At 49.0% G+C, this 13,395-nt stretch overlaps 2 protein-coding genes and 1 long non-coding RNA gene across 3 annotated transcripts; 2 read left to right on the top strand and 1 right to left on the bottom strand.

Moving 5' to 3' along the window:
• Window positions 1-104: 104 nt before the first annotated feature.
• On the top strand, window positions 105-3,228 carry kat8 (K(lysine) acetyltransferase 8). The gene is made up of 11 exons (XM_085933235.1): window positions 105-492; window positions 1,090-1,164; window positions 1,236-1,414; window positions 1,548-1,601; window positions 1,685-1,849; window positions 2,007-2,096; window positions 2,169-2,309; window positions 2,421-2,514; window positions 2,592-2,742; window positions 2,863-3,017; window positions 3,083-3,228. The coding sequence occupies exons 1-11, from the start codon at window positions 237-239 to the stop codon at window positions 3,145-3,147; spliced, it is 1,425 nt and encodes a 474-aa protein (XP_085789361.1). The 5' UTR covers window positions 105-236; the 3' UTR covers window positions 3,148-3,228.
• Window positions 3,123-13,353, bottom strand: LOC147044062 (xylosyltransferase 1-like). The gene is made up of 11 exons (XM_085933225.1): window positions 13,039-13,353; window positions 9,818-10,226; window positions 8,908-9,083; window positions 8,615-8,817; window positions 8,040-8,120; window positions 7,762-7,978; window positions 7,474-7,650; window positions 6,528-6,802; window positions 5,863-6,058; window positions 5,412-5,748; window positions 3,123-5,303 (listed from the first exon to the last, which is right to left on the bottom strand). Exons 1-11 carry the CDS (start codon window positions 13,330-13,332, stop codon window positions 4,975-4,977), a joined length of 2,694 nt encoding a protein of 897 aa, XP_085789351.1. The 5' UTR covers window positions 13,333-13,353; the 3' UTR covers window positions 3,123-4,974.
• Window positions 6,595-8,515, top strand: LOC147044063 (uncharacterized). The gene is made up of 3 exons (XR_015068435.1): window positions 6,595-6,827; window positions 7,477-7,684; window positions 7,756-8,515. It is a non-coding gene; the product is annotated as an uncharacterized LOC147044063 (long non-coding RNA).
• Window positions 13,354-13,395: the final 42 nt, after the last annotated feature.

Below are 13,395 nucleotides of genomic sequence, written 5' to 3'. Positions count from 1 at the left end.
ATCCGTGTGGGCGGGATTAAACCTTTAGATCCAGCCCACATTTAGGGTTAGAGTCTGGGTTAGGCCTCTGCAGCCAGGGCAACTCGGTGGGCGGTGCTCTTTGCGTAATGACGTCACCCAGAAGCGCCGTGACGCCTCACGGAAGCGCAGCGTCGGCCATGTTGTAATATTTGTTGTTGAACGCGCTTGTTTTCAACCTGAAGACGGGTTGCACGTGAGCACAACCGGGACGAGCTATGGACGCGGATATATCACTGGACGCAGTGAACGAACGCGGGGATGCGGATGCCAGTCTTCGAACGGCGTGCTCGTCGAACGGAAGTGGCGACGAGGACGCCGAGGCCGAAACAGAAGCTCCTGGCCGGGAGGCGGGAGACGGCCCCGGCAGCCAGCACCCCCAGGAGAGGAGCATCCTGCTCGGCGGCAGAGAGCAGGAAGTGTCGGTAGAGATCGGAGAAACCTATTTGTGTCAACGAGCCGACAAAACATGGCGTAAGTTGTTAGCTCATTAGCGGTTGCGACTAACCACGTTAAAATAAATGATGGTGATCATCGGGCACATTCGCTGTCAACATTTTCGATTCGTTTAACGGGTAACGGTTGAGTTGTGAACAATTCAAACCAAACAAGGAGATCAAACAAGGACGTCAGTTGTACATTATTAGACACAGCATTAAACGATAGCCATGACGTCACCAGCACTAGGGGGCGTGTTTGTTTGCCGCCAAGCCAGGCATAATAATAGACAAACCTATTGTTGACCGATTGACACAGTAAAGTGCACTACTTTCCGGCATCTAGGGGGCGCTAGTTAGTTACAATTATTATTTGCTGTATATTTTAACCATTTAGATTGTTTTTACTTGCGTAGACATTTTTAAACTTTACTCTTAGAATGTATTTCTAGCCTTTTCTTGGCTATTTTACTTTTTAACATAACTACTTTTTGTTTGTACGAAGGTTGATTTTTTTTAACTTAACTGCTACTTTTACTACCTTTTCCATTTCACTGTTTTACTGTAAACCTATTTTTTTCCAGCTTTACTTTTTACTTGCAAATGTTCCAATATCTTTAATGTTTGTGTACAGACGCAGCAGAAGTGATCCAGTCTCGGCTAAACGAGCAGGAAGGACGAGAAGAGTTCTACGTCCATTATGTCGGCTGTAAGCGCAAGCACACGCGCACGCATGGAATATATGCACACGGTGGTCAATGTGTGTGTGCGTGCGGTCAGTCAACAGGCGCCTGGATGAGTGGGTCGGCAAAGCACGGCTGGCGCTGACCAAGACGGTAAAGGACGCGGTGAGGAAGAGCGTGGAGGTGGGCGGCGTGGGAGACATTGGCGAGCAGCCCGAGCGCAAGATCACACGCAACCAGAAACGCAAACATGACGAGATCAACCACGTGCAGAAGGTCAGCACCTGCCGTGTGACAAAACGCACCTTTTACTCCACCCAAGAATGTGTTGTTTCTGACTCAGTGTTTTGTCGCCATGGTAATGTCTCTGTGAACCAGCCTTGTAACGCCGTTGTGTTTTTTTTTGCAGACGTACGCCGAGATGGACCCGACCACGGCGGCCCTGGAGAAGGAACACGAGGCGGTAGGAAGCATCTTGGTTTTCATCTTGGCGCCGCCAGTTTTGGTCGTGCACATCCTCATCCTCACCCCGACCCTCCTCTGCAGATCACCAAGGTGAAATATGTGGACAAGATCCAGATCGGCAACTTTGAGATTGACGCCTGGTACTTCTCACCCTTCCCCGAAGATTACGGCAAACAACCTAAACTTTGGATCTGCGAGTATTGCCTCAAGTACATGAAGTACGAGAACACCTTCAGGCACCACCTGGTCAGTAGTCGCCGTCACGTGAACAAAACACCCTCGAAGTCGAAAATAAAAAGTCAAGTCAAACCCTATTTTAAAACCCTAACCCTAGTTTAAAACAGTGTGGGTAGGAATCTTTTCGTTTTGCCGTGTGTGAGCTGACGTGAAATTGCGTTTGCAGTCCAACTGCCAGTGGAAGCAACCTCCAGGCAAGGAGATCTACCGCAGGAGCAACATCTCCGTCTACGAGGTGGATGGACGAGACCACAAGGTGAGCGGACAGGAGATGCGCGTGGCAGCAACGGGGAGCAGTGACGCCAACGCCTGGTCTTGTGCGTTTCAGATCTACTGTCAGAACTTGTGTCTGCTGGCCAAACTATTCCTGGACCACAAAACGCTTTACTTTGACGTGGAGCCCTTCATTTTCTACATCCTCACCGAAGTCAACAAGCAGGGGGCGCACATCGTGGGATACTTCTCTAAAGTAAGGCACACATGCACAACAGACGTGCGCTAAGTACTCCAATACTAGTACCGAGACTATACTATTTTCCGTACGACTGTTGAAATGTCAGGCCGGTTTTCATGTTTCCAGGAGAAAGAATCTCCAGACGGTAACAACGTGGCCTGCATCCTCACTCTGCCGCCGTACCAACGACGCGGCTACGGCAAGTTCCTCATCGCCTTCAGTGAGTGGCAACCCCCTTCGCCGTCACGACAACCGCAAACGAGGCACTCTGTTTAAAGCGTACTTGTGCTCGTTCAGGTTACGAGCTGTCCAAGCTGGAGAGCGCGGTGGGTTCGCCGGAGAAGCCGCTATCTGACCTGGGCAAGTTGAGCTACCGCAGTTACTGGTCTTGGGTGCTTTTGGAGATCCTCCGAGACTTTCGAGGGACTCTTTCTATCAAAGACCTCAGGTACGCACAACGACGTAACAAGTGTTCAAGAAATGAATAGAAAAATTGGAAACCGTACCTCAGAAATGATGGGAAGAGGGGAATCCTACAAAGAAAACAATGCGTCGTTTCTATCCGCAGCCAGATGACCAGCATCACGCAGAGCGACATCATCAGCACGCTGCAGTCGCTCAACATGGTCAAGTACTGGAAAGGACAGCACGTCATTTGCGTCACGCCCAAACTGGTGGAGGAGCACCTCAAGAGCGCCCAGTACAAGAAGCCGCCCATCACTGGTGAGGGTTTTGTCTGCTGCCATCGCGTGTCCTGTCCTGAGTAACGCTTTGTAATCGTCATGCAGTGGATACGCTGTGCCTCAAGTGGGCGCCTCCCAAGAACAAGCAGGTCAAGTTGTCCAAGAAGTGACAAGAAGCCGTCATCTTGTGTAAATATGTGCCATACAGTGTGTCTTGCTACTTTTTTAAAATAAAGGAAAACATTGTCACATGTGGACTCATGACATCCATCTGTGGACGCACTGAGTGTGTGTGTGTGTGTGTGTGTGTGTGTGTGTGTGTGTGTGTGTGTGTGTGTGTGTGTGTGTGTGTGTGTGTGTGCGCGCGTGTATATATAGTTTTAAAAAGCCTTATTATACATGGTCATTTTTTTTTAAAGGGTGTCGTGTTTGCCTCTCAATTTTTAAGATTAAGGGATTAAATCTTAATTCTTGTGACCCATGGCAACAATGCAGTTCTGTATATAATGCAAAGACAAAAAGAGGGACATTCTATTTTTGTCTAAGTTGATTCTTTATTATGTTTCCAAAAGTTTTTGAAGGTGTCCACGTGGAACACAAAAGGCACGACAAAGAGCAGCGACAAAAAGTCTTTTCAATTCATAACAAATGAGCAACAAACTTAAATAGACATTCATTTATATTAATTTCTCATCTTAAATAAAGTCCAAAATGTGAGGCAGCTTTGAAATCTCACAGTGTTCAGCTTTCATTCACCACATTCAACTTTTGGCTTATCGTTTTTTAATTGTGAGTCTCATGAAGGACTCTGAGGCACGTTGTATCCAGTGCTCCTCTATCGCCATGGTAACAGACAATAAATATGTTGTCAACACATTCCAACAGAAAAGAAAACAAAATAAATAAATATTTGCTGTTTTGTCATTTGTGTCTCATGTTTACCTGGGCACCGGCTGCCCCTTGGGGGCCCAAACACTGGAAAGTGCCCCGACTTTACACACGCACTCACATGCACACCACATCCATTTTTTTTTTTTAGTACAATGACGTGACAGCTTTTTCTGTGAAACAAGCAGGAAGTGAACAATTGCCCGGTCAAAGCGCAGTTTTGCTCTTTTATAACATGAAGAAAACAGCCAAATGGGACAAGAAAATCTTGTGCTTTCATTTTTTAAGCTTAAGAAAAATCGTGATCTGAATCTTTACATTTTATGTAATATAACAAAATCAATCGTTAAATGAATGCCACATTGTTACAGCAAAGTTTTTTAGTTATTTTATCATTATTTTGTTATTTTTATTATAAGATGAATGAATTAAAACAATTCATTATCAATTCTGCTAATGGAAAAATTGTGGCATAGAAAACGTTTGTCCTTTGATTTTTGAATTGTATTAATTTAAAAAAAGCAAATGTAAAACTAATGATAGAGTTAAGAGTTAGGGTCTTATTTGTATGAAACAGGTTCTTATTTCTATTGTATTATTTAGAAATCATAAACATTTAAGAATGAACTATTACCATATTTTTTGGACTATAAGTTGCATTTTTTTTCATAGTTGCTGGTTCATGTCTGTTCTTGGTGTTGGATTTTGACAAATAAATTTGCTCCAAAAGTGTGACTTATACTCTGGTGTGACTTGTATATGGTTTTTTTTTCACTTTATTGTGCATTTTATGGCTGGTGCGACTTATACACCAGAGCGACTTTTAGTCCAAAAAATATGGTATATAAAAACATGAGAATAAACCATCTATTTAATGAGATAAAATAATATAAAATGAATAAATGCATAATTAACATTTTGGTATCATATATATAATAAAAACGATTTCCCAAATAAATCAAGATGAGTAATTTGAGTTAGAGGAAGATTCCTCCCACATAATTGAAATGAAAAATGTTCTTGGGCTATTGAACTTGTCGGCGCTTAGGTGGCACGATGGAGGCGCGCAGACCTTTAAAACAAAAGTGGCGCCGTGCCAGGTTCCGAGGTTACCTGATGCGGCCGTCGAGACCGGCCGGCCCAACTTGGGATTTGGGGTCAGGGCTGTCCGAGCTCCAGGCGGTACGGCGGCAGAGCGGCAGGACGTAGCAGGCGGAGGGGGCTGGGCCGGCAGAGCACACGCCGGCTGCCGTCCAGAAACCGGCCAGCAGGCGGTCCATCCAGCGGCGCAGCGGCTCTCCCGTCAGGCCGGCGTTGGCCTCCGCCTCCTCCACCGCGTTCAAGCTGAGCGGCAGGCGCAGCACCGGGTTCAGCCCGTGGAAACTCTGCTCCATGTATGTCCGACCTGACGGGCCACCGTGGGCCACGCGTGCCTCCTCTGCAAACAAACAATTAATAATTAAAAAAAATATATTGTGAAACCCAAAGTGGTCTGATGTTTTTCATATCACAACATTCTAAGATTTAACCATCATCGCATTCTGACCTTGCGTGATGGGTCGCCACCGGCGGAACTGCAACGGGGCAATGACGAAGTGTGTCTGTCCCAGCGGACTCCAGCGATTGAGGATCCTGAGGGTCCAGACGCCGGGGCGAAGCGCCGCCGCCAACGGAGGGCGGTAGTGAGTGACGTCTGCGCCGGCGTCCACGTGGATATCGTAGGTGGCGGCGATCACGTTGGTGGGGTCGATCCACACCACCGTGGCCGTCAGGTTATTCGCAGCACGATTCCAGTGCTGCGCCGCCGACACCTCGTCTTCGGGCCCCAGCGGCCCGCCACGTCGGCGGAACATGCGCTCTTTGGCGTCCCAGTCCGCCCCCACCTGCACACACGCCGGACAAATTGGAGCGCGGAACACTAATTGTCCAGCTTCAGAAAGTTCTAGTTTGCTTTTAGAGCAGCTTTGTTGGCTTTTATTTCAATTTTGGTGTGTGACCTGTATGTACTGCAGCCTGTTGGCAGGGTTGGGGGTTCCGGCGAGGTTAAAAGGTTCCCGGGGAGTCACCCAGGTTTCCAGAGTCTCCGTCTGAGCAGAAGCTCGGTTGAGCGCCGTGTGGCGCACCAGGTAGCCCTGGAACTGGTCCGACACAAAGTACATGTGCACGGACGTGGGGTGGCCTGTCGCCTCGTACCTAAAACACACACACAAGCACACACGGTGATGGACTCCAACAAATGTGTAAACATTTTACAGCAAGCAAACAGACACTTTTTAGGGTTTTTGGTTAACACACACACACACACACGCTTGAGGTGATGAAGTCAAATACATTTGAACAGTTTTGCAACAGACAAACCTTTCTTCCTTTCTTCAACAGACATACACAGACACATGTTCCACCCAAACATGAACAAGGAGTTCCTTGTAGCTTGTGAGGGAGACCAACTCAAACACACACACACACACAACACACACACTCACTCACACTCATACAGAAACTGAAGGCCGATTGTGCACCCCATACAAGCTAAGCTTGGCTAGCATTAGTAAAAGTTGGCAAACGTTAGAGAACGTTGAGCTTTGCTGGAGAGTTCACTGCCTTGGGACGTTTGAGCGTCCGGTCATTGATGGCAATTTTTTCAACCACCAGGTTTTGGTACCTGCAGCTGTCGTGGGCGGAGCGACCCCGCAGCAAGGCGGAGGCGGCCGCACGCTCTAAGCCCAAGCGAGCAAAGGCGTGGTAGTGGCTGAGCGCGGCATCAGTCAGGCCATCGGCGCCGTCACTCTCCCACTCGTAGATGTTCTCCCAGTACGCGCTCAGGCCCGGCAGGCCCGGTGCCGGAGACCCGAACAAGTGCGCGTCCAGCTGGTTGATGATGTCCTGGCTGACGCTGGCTTCAAACTTCCTGGCAAAGAAGGTGGGGCGCGAGGTTTGCTGCCCCAAAAAGGAGGAGGAACTCGTAAGTGTGCGAGTCGGAGGCAAGTTTCAAGTGAAGGACTCAGACCTCTTTCATGGCCACTGATGAAGGTTGTTATTTAAAAAAAATAAAATAAAATCTTATAATCTTAACCTTAATCTTGGGCGCCCCTAACGGCAAGAAAGCGGCGGCATGAGCCGTGACTGTCCTCGAACTTGCTTTAATGACGGGTTGGAAGTCAGGAGGCGGTCTAAAAATACAGCAGCTGCTTCCTGGATCAGCCGCCAGCTCCTGGAGGCCCGCGGCTCAGACGCACCGCTAATTTGTCAAAGTTATTCCCGGCGCGGGTGGAAAAGTGGACGGCAAAACACACGGGAGTCTTTGCTAGTTTTTTTCTTTCTTTTAAGGCCCAGAAATATCCATAGATGACAAACGCTTCCTGTTGCGATGCATCTACCGCTCTCTAATCTTTACCTTCAAATAACAACATTGCGCCGTCGGATGATAATCATAAAAATGGCCACTTGAAAGCAAAATGGTAGGGTTTGCTGTGACGTCTTGGGCGGGGCTTCTTGAGATTTTTTTTTTTTTTGTGGTTGAATTCCGTGAGTGACATGTCTGCCGCATTTATGGTTGCTAAGTCACACTGGCTACGGAGGCTGCATTTTACCGTGTGCGTGTGTTTTACCAGGAAGCGCGGCATGTCGGCGGGCTTGAAGTCGTTGGGCGAGCAGCCGCACCAATCCACGATGTGCTTGTACTGACATTTGCAGCCCAGTTTGCGGTTCCAGTTGGTCAGCCTCAGGTTGTTGTCCACCATGCTGCCACAGAGGGCGCTGTTCTCCAGCACCGTGTGGAAGAATGACTGCAAGGGGGGCAGCGGAGAGTGTTAGGTGTTGGTACGGACCGACAAATAAGAACCTGTCATATTTGACTTGATTCGAAACGTTGAAAGTCAGTCACTTCACAGGATTACCTCAGCGGGAAGAAGCGTGAAGGCGTAGAATCGTTTCAAGCCGGCGACCAGCTCGTCGGTGGATCGCACCACGTACTCCACGAAGGCTCGGTTGAGCAGGAACCAGTCGGAGCCGCCGTCCACGGCGATGCCTTCCGGGATTTTGCGGTCCCCGAGACGCCACATGTGCGTGTCGCACTCCAGGAAGAGGCGGTCCAGGCCTTGCTTGCGGATAAAACTGACAGGACAGCCAATAAGATGACGGCTACCTCGGGTCGAGGTCAGAGGGCGTCGCTCACCGGGTTTTGTCTCGTCCGTGAGACTTGATAAAGTTGAGGTGGCGATATTTGGACAAGAAGGACACCAGCTGATCATTGGTCCTGCCAGGACAATGCGAGGTTAGGCGAGGACCAAACGCACGACACACAAGGGCAGGCCAATCTCGCATCGATAACGACTTAAGGTCTTCATCTTGTTCATGTAACAGTGCAAAATAAATCCATTTGGAAAAGTGGTCATGAACAATTCACTCTAATAAATCAATAAAATGGATTCTTAGCCCAGCCCGACAACAAACACACACACACACTTTTTTGTATTGACTCAATGTCCCTGCGCTGGCTGACGTCGCATCTATTGATGTTGCCATGACTGTGACATCAATTTTAGGGGAGGGGGGCGTTTATGGACACGCAAATGACGCGACCAATCGGCTGGGCTATTTTTTTTGCCGCCGTAACTGCCCAGAGCGACTGAGGCGTCAATATGAATGCTGCATGCAAATATCGAACATGGAAATATATCTCTTTGTCTTTACAGATACCGCTTCAAAATTTTAAGAATTTGGAGAAAATAAGTCTCCCGCTCGGCTCACCTGACTGGGTAGTCAGCGGCGCTGAGGTTAACGAAGAAGTCCCAGGACCAATCGTTCATGTCGAGGAGGTCCTCCATGGCGCGCAGGTACATGGCTAGCAAACTGGCGCCGCCCCAGATGGTGGCCATCCTCCACGGTGTCACGCGCACGTTAGCGTACTGGCCGGCCAGCAGAGTCACCTCGCGGTGAAGGAAGTCCGACCTCTGGGAGGAGGGGGGCGGGTTGGAGGGGGGGGGTTAGCTCACAGTGTGTGCGGTGATGATGTCACCGTGACGTGTGTGCGTGCGTGTCACCTGGTCGACGTGGATGTAATAGAAGTGCGCCGTGTGGTAGATGGCCTTAAAGAGGCGGCGGAATTGGCGTGAGGCACGCCCGTGCACCACCAGCACGAAGGCCAGACGCACCGGCGACGACGTCGCCCGCTCCGACGCGTCCTCCTCGTCCCATTGGACGTTCACGCTCACTTTACCTGCCAGGGGAGGAGGAGTCAGTCAGTGAATTCAATACAGTGAAAGGATTGAGAACTTTTAAAGTCATTGGGTTCTTTTCTCCTTTCATGTCATCGATAAATCAGTTGGCCCACGTGTTCTTGCACCTCATGTGGCTCCAATGTTTGTTCATCCGTGTCATTCTCATCACGTGACTGGAGTGGGCTGCCAGGGCTTGCATGGAGCTTGAGGGTTTGCTACCACTAACTACAGGCTGGCCCACCGTGGGGAGGATGCCCCCCCCCCCCTCGCCATGTCAAAGACGAGGCTCCCGCCCTGCCTGCCGGCTGAGAGCGGGATTGGGGGTTAGTTTTGGCTTCGGGTGGGGCCCGCCATCAAAAATAAAAAGTGCCGACATGGAAGTCATTAGTCAGCACATCTCAGAATACGCGGGGTGTAATTACGTCGGAGGATCTCGCAGACGCATACTGGCCTTTTCCGTTCGGACAAAGGACACGCCCACACGTGCGCAAAGACAAACGTGCTGACGTTAGGTTTTCCGCTCATCTGCCGACACACAGCCTTGTGTGGAGACACATAGAAAAATTCGGTCCCCATCAACAAATAGATCAACAATGCCATTAGTGGAGCCCGATTTTCAAAGCCAATATGGTGCCTTAGCTGTTATGGAATAGTGGAATCAGGTGCCAGCAAAAGTCAAGCCCAAGTGGAAATGCATTTCACATCCAGATGTGTGTGTGTGTGCTCGTCTCACCCTGCAGGGGGCAGTAGGTGGGTAGTTTAGTCGGCATGAGAACGTTGTCCTTGTGGCGGCAGTAGACGTCGGCAATCCGCTGACGACACTCACGACTTTTGGCCCGCGACAGCGCGGAGATGACTTCTTTGCTGCCCATCTCACACTCAGTCACTGATGTCACCGGCGAGGGGGCGATGCTCGGCGGCACCGTCGCCGACCAGCCACCAATTGCCGCCCGAGGGAGCGCGACAGCTCGCTCTGCCTCTTTTGCCGGCACATTTTGCGTTTTGCCGTCGGGTCGCTGGCGTGGCTTTTTCGGGCGCCCACCGTCCATGAGCTCCAAGTCTTTGGGGACCGAGTTCTCGTTGTTGTTGCTGTCGGGGGACGGATGTCGCTTCTCTTTGGGCCGGTGCGAGCGGTAAATGTCCTGAAGGGGGAGACAGAGAGTGAGTGCTTTTCGCAAGATGCTACCTGACATTTGATGAAATTGAATTTTTGATGTCATTTCAAATTCAAACTTATTTCAAATGTAATCGCGACGTTGCTGTCAAAGTTGCATTTTGGATGTTTCGAAGGCTTCGCGCTGCCACCACATGTTTTATTTCCCGCAAAATAATAATAGACGACCTTTAACCCCTGTGTGTGTGTCATGCAGGTGGACCAACTTTACTTTTGACACAATGAGAGTGTGTGCGTGTGTGTGTGCGCGCTAAACCACATGACTTTAGTGACTATTTTCATCTCCCACATGGTGCTATATCTGTCCTCGGTGTGAGTCGTCATGTTTAAGCGAACATGCGTGATGCGCGCACACACAAGAGGGCGTGTCCACCATGGGCCTCACCACCTGCTACGCATGCAAGCTTTCATTAAGTCAGCTCCGAGGAATGGCAGGCAGGCATGCGGACGGACTAACGTGAAAATGGCAGTACGGCGGACTAGCGGGAACAAAGTCTGGTCTCAAAGACCAGAAGTTCTGGGTTTGAATCTGCCATAATGGTCTTTTTGTGTGGACCCTTAAATTGAGTGAGTGACTGGATTTCTACAGAATATGAATGTGTGAAAGGAACGTGAGATTCAATCTTGAAACGTTTTCAAATGACTTCTGTTTGCAAGATGGCGCCACTTCAGCATGCGCTGCCCCCGCTGGTTGGAGGCCAACACTAACACAAACACTAAGTGAGAACACTCAGGACATTGACATCGAGCCGTTTGCCTTCAAAAAAAAAACATTTACACTCACGTAGACGGCACCGTGCTTGGGCGACTCCCACCATCACTCACACACACTCACACACAAACACACACAAACATACACACATACCCACTCACAATAGAGCAGATGTGGAATTTTAGTGCTCAAAGGCCACAATTCATTTTTAAAACCGACAACTGAGTCATCACATCAATAGGATTAAAAAAAAAAAAAAAAGTTGCTGTTACTTTTGGCTTGTCCAGTCAGGGGACACTCAAAATACGTCAACACAAAAACCAGAAAGCTACAATGTGAAATTTTGTTTTGTTGAGAATAGAGCGATGGATTATAATCCTGTCGTAATCCCGGCTCATCTGGCCGGTGGGAAAGCTGCTTCTTCTTCATCTGCGTTTTAGCCGCCCATTTAGCTTTCGGATCACTTTCCAGCCATCTGGACGGCTTTTATTATCGACACTGGCAAAATTTTGAAATTATTGATTTGAGTTGAGGTCTTGTTGTTGATGTCAATATGAAAAGATGATCACTTTGAAAACTTGTTGTTTCAAAGTCATCCACATGAACGTCGACTGGTCCCAGCGGGGTCAGTTCGTCGTTTGGCCCATTGTTGCCATAGCGACGCAAGACTTAAATGTGCCCGGTGACAGGTCGGCGGGCAGGCGGGCGAGGAGCGGGAGTTCTGAGAGCGCAAAACAAAGACTTGAGAAGAATGATCTTTTCTCACCATAGGTGAGCTCGGCCGGTGGCGCCGTCACTGTGGCGACCGGCAAGCAGCTAACAGTGGCCTTTCATTACGTCACAATCAACTTCCAGTGAACTTTCATCAAGTCACTAGTCACACCCAATTGCGGCATTGGCCTTGGAATGTAGACTCGCTCCATATGGCGCCACCTTCAGGATGGAGGACATTTTATCCCAAGTCACATTTGCATCCATGCAAGAACCACGTCCACCATTTCGCGTCATTCACCCCAAACATCAAATGCCACGTATGGCTCGACGCACTTTTAATGTCACATCACACACACGCACACAAAGGGAAGATGAGAGGGAACGGGCGCAGTATAATGAAAGGATGTAAAAAGCAAGGGCGGCCCCACCCTCGCCTTCCTCACCAAAGCAAAACAAGAAGTAGCGAGGCAAAACCGCAAGACTTCACTCTTCACCTGGGGGTGGGAAAACCTCCAATTTCATTTCAACGCACCAGCTAAATGCTAACACACAAAGTAAAACCACTGACGGGTAAGTGAAAATTAGCATCTCCCTAATTACTCTACATTAAAATAAGAGGACTGACATAATGAATAGAATGAAAAGAATTCCACCTATTCTTTGTCATACTGCATCAATTAAATGCTGCTGCTTTAGTGTGCGTCTCTGATCTCATCAGTGCTGCACTAATACTAGTCATTGTATATATTAAATGTATGCTATATGTATATATTAAAATGCATAACAATATAAGAGTACAGTAACTTTCTACTTTACTCCCAATTTTGAATTTGATGTCAAGTTTCCGCTTGATATAATGAGACATTTTTAATAGCGTTACAAAGGGTTGAAAGAATGAAATTATTTTTTGTTAATGTCAGGCAATCGGCGTTCAATTGAAAGTCTCCATTCACATTTGTGTATGTTATCAATACACATTCGACATAAGGCAAGGCTGGCACAAAACTCTCTTGACAAACTTGTCAGCCATATTTCTTTCTTGATAACTTTAGCATTAATTGATCAAATTCACATCCTTCCAGAACAAGTGTGCTGACTTTTGTCAATCGGCGTTCATTCCATCCCCGTTAGCGCCTGTCATAATGTATGAAAGAACATTTTCCAGTAGACGTTTGGGTTCTCTGTCAAGCTATTGCTACGTTAAATTGCCTTTTTTCTGAGTGGACTTCTGTCCGCTAGTTGCCCACAGCTGCCAGAGAGCGACATCCACTGCCCGCACATCACTCGCACGCGTCCAAACATATGCAGAAAAAAGACATACAGCCAGGGAGACACGGACAAAGAGAAGGCTTACGGCTTGGAGTTTGTGTCTTCCGACTGCGTTTCCCAGCTGCGGCGGCTGCGACGGCTGCGACTCGCTCCTCCGCTGCAGCCCGCTCCTGGGCGGCTGCCAGTCGGCTTTGTCCCGGCCGACGTCTCGCTTCTCGCGGCCGCTTCGCTCTCCGCCTGACGAGCCATCCAGGCTGGTGAAGTTCCACACCAGCAGAGTCTGGATGAGGAGCACGGCCAGTGCTGCGGCCGCTACCCCCGACCGGGAGCGGAGGCGGAGATTGACGGCCAGCCTACGGGGACATGCGTGAGCCTTCATTGCCAGCCTGGACGCGCGCTTGAGAGCGGCTGCTGGCGGCGGCGGACGACTCGGGGACGACCG

Source organism: Syngnathus leptorhynchus, chromosome 16 (genome assembly GCF_054491065.1).
Source record: "Syngnathus leptorhynchus isolate UIUO chromosome 16, UIUO_Slep, whole genome shotgun sequence".
Lineage (NCBI taxonomy): Eukaryota > Metazoa > Chordata > Actinopteri > Syngnathiformes > Syngnathidae > Syngnathus > Syngnathus leptorhynchus.
This window is presented reverse-complemented; position numbering and strand designations above follow the sequence as displayed.

Bases quoted from the DNA above. Each gene is read 5' to 3' on its own strand.
- kat8 (XM_085933235.1), top strand. From the start codon at position 237: ATGGACGCGGATATATCACTGGACGCAGTGAACGAACGCGGGGATGCG. The intron at 1,415-1,547 runs GTCAGCACCTGC...TTTTTTTTGCAG, and splicing joins AGATCAACCACGTGCAGAAG to ACGTACGCCGAGATGGACCC. The intron at 2,097-2,168 runs GTGAGCGGACAG...TGTGCGTTTCAG, and splicing joins TGGATGGACGAGACCACAAG to ATCTACTGTCAGAACTTGTG.
- LOC147044062 (XM_085933225.1), bottom strand. From the start codon at position 13,332: ATGAAGGCTCACGCATGTCCCCGTAGGCTGGCCGTCAATCTCCGCCTC. The intron at 6,059-6,527 runs GTACCAAAACCT...TGTGTGTTTTAG, and splicing joins TCCGCCCACGACAGCTGCAG to GTACGAGGCGACAGGCCACC. The intron at 5,749-5,862 runs GTCACACACCAA...GCGTGTGTGCAG, and splicing joins ACAGGCTGCAGTACATACAG to GTGGGGGCGGACTGGGACGC.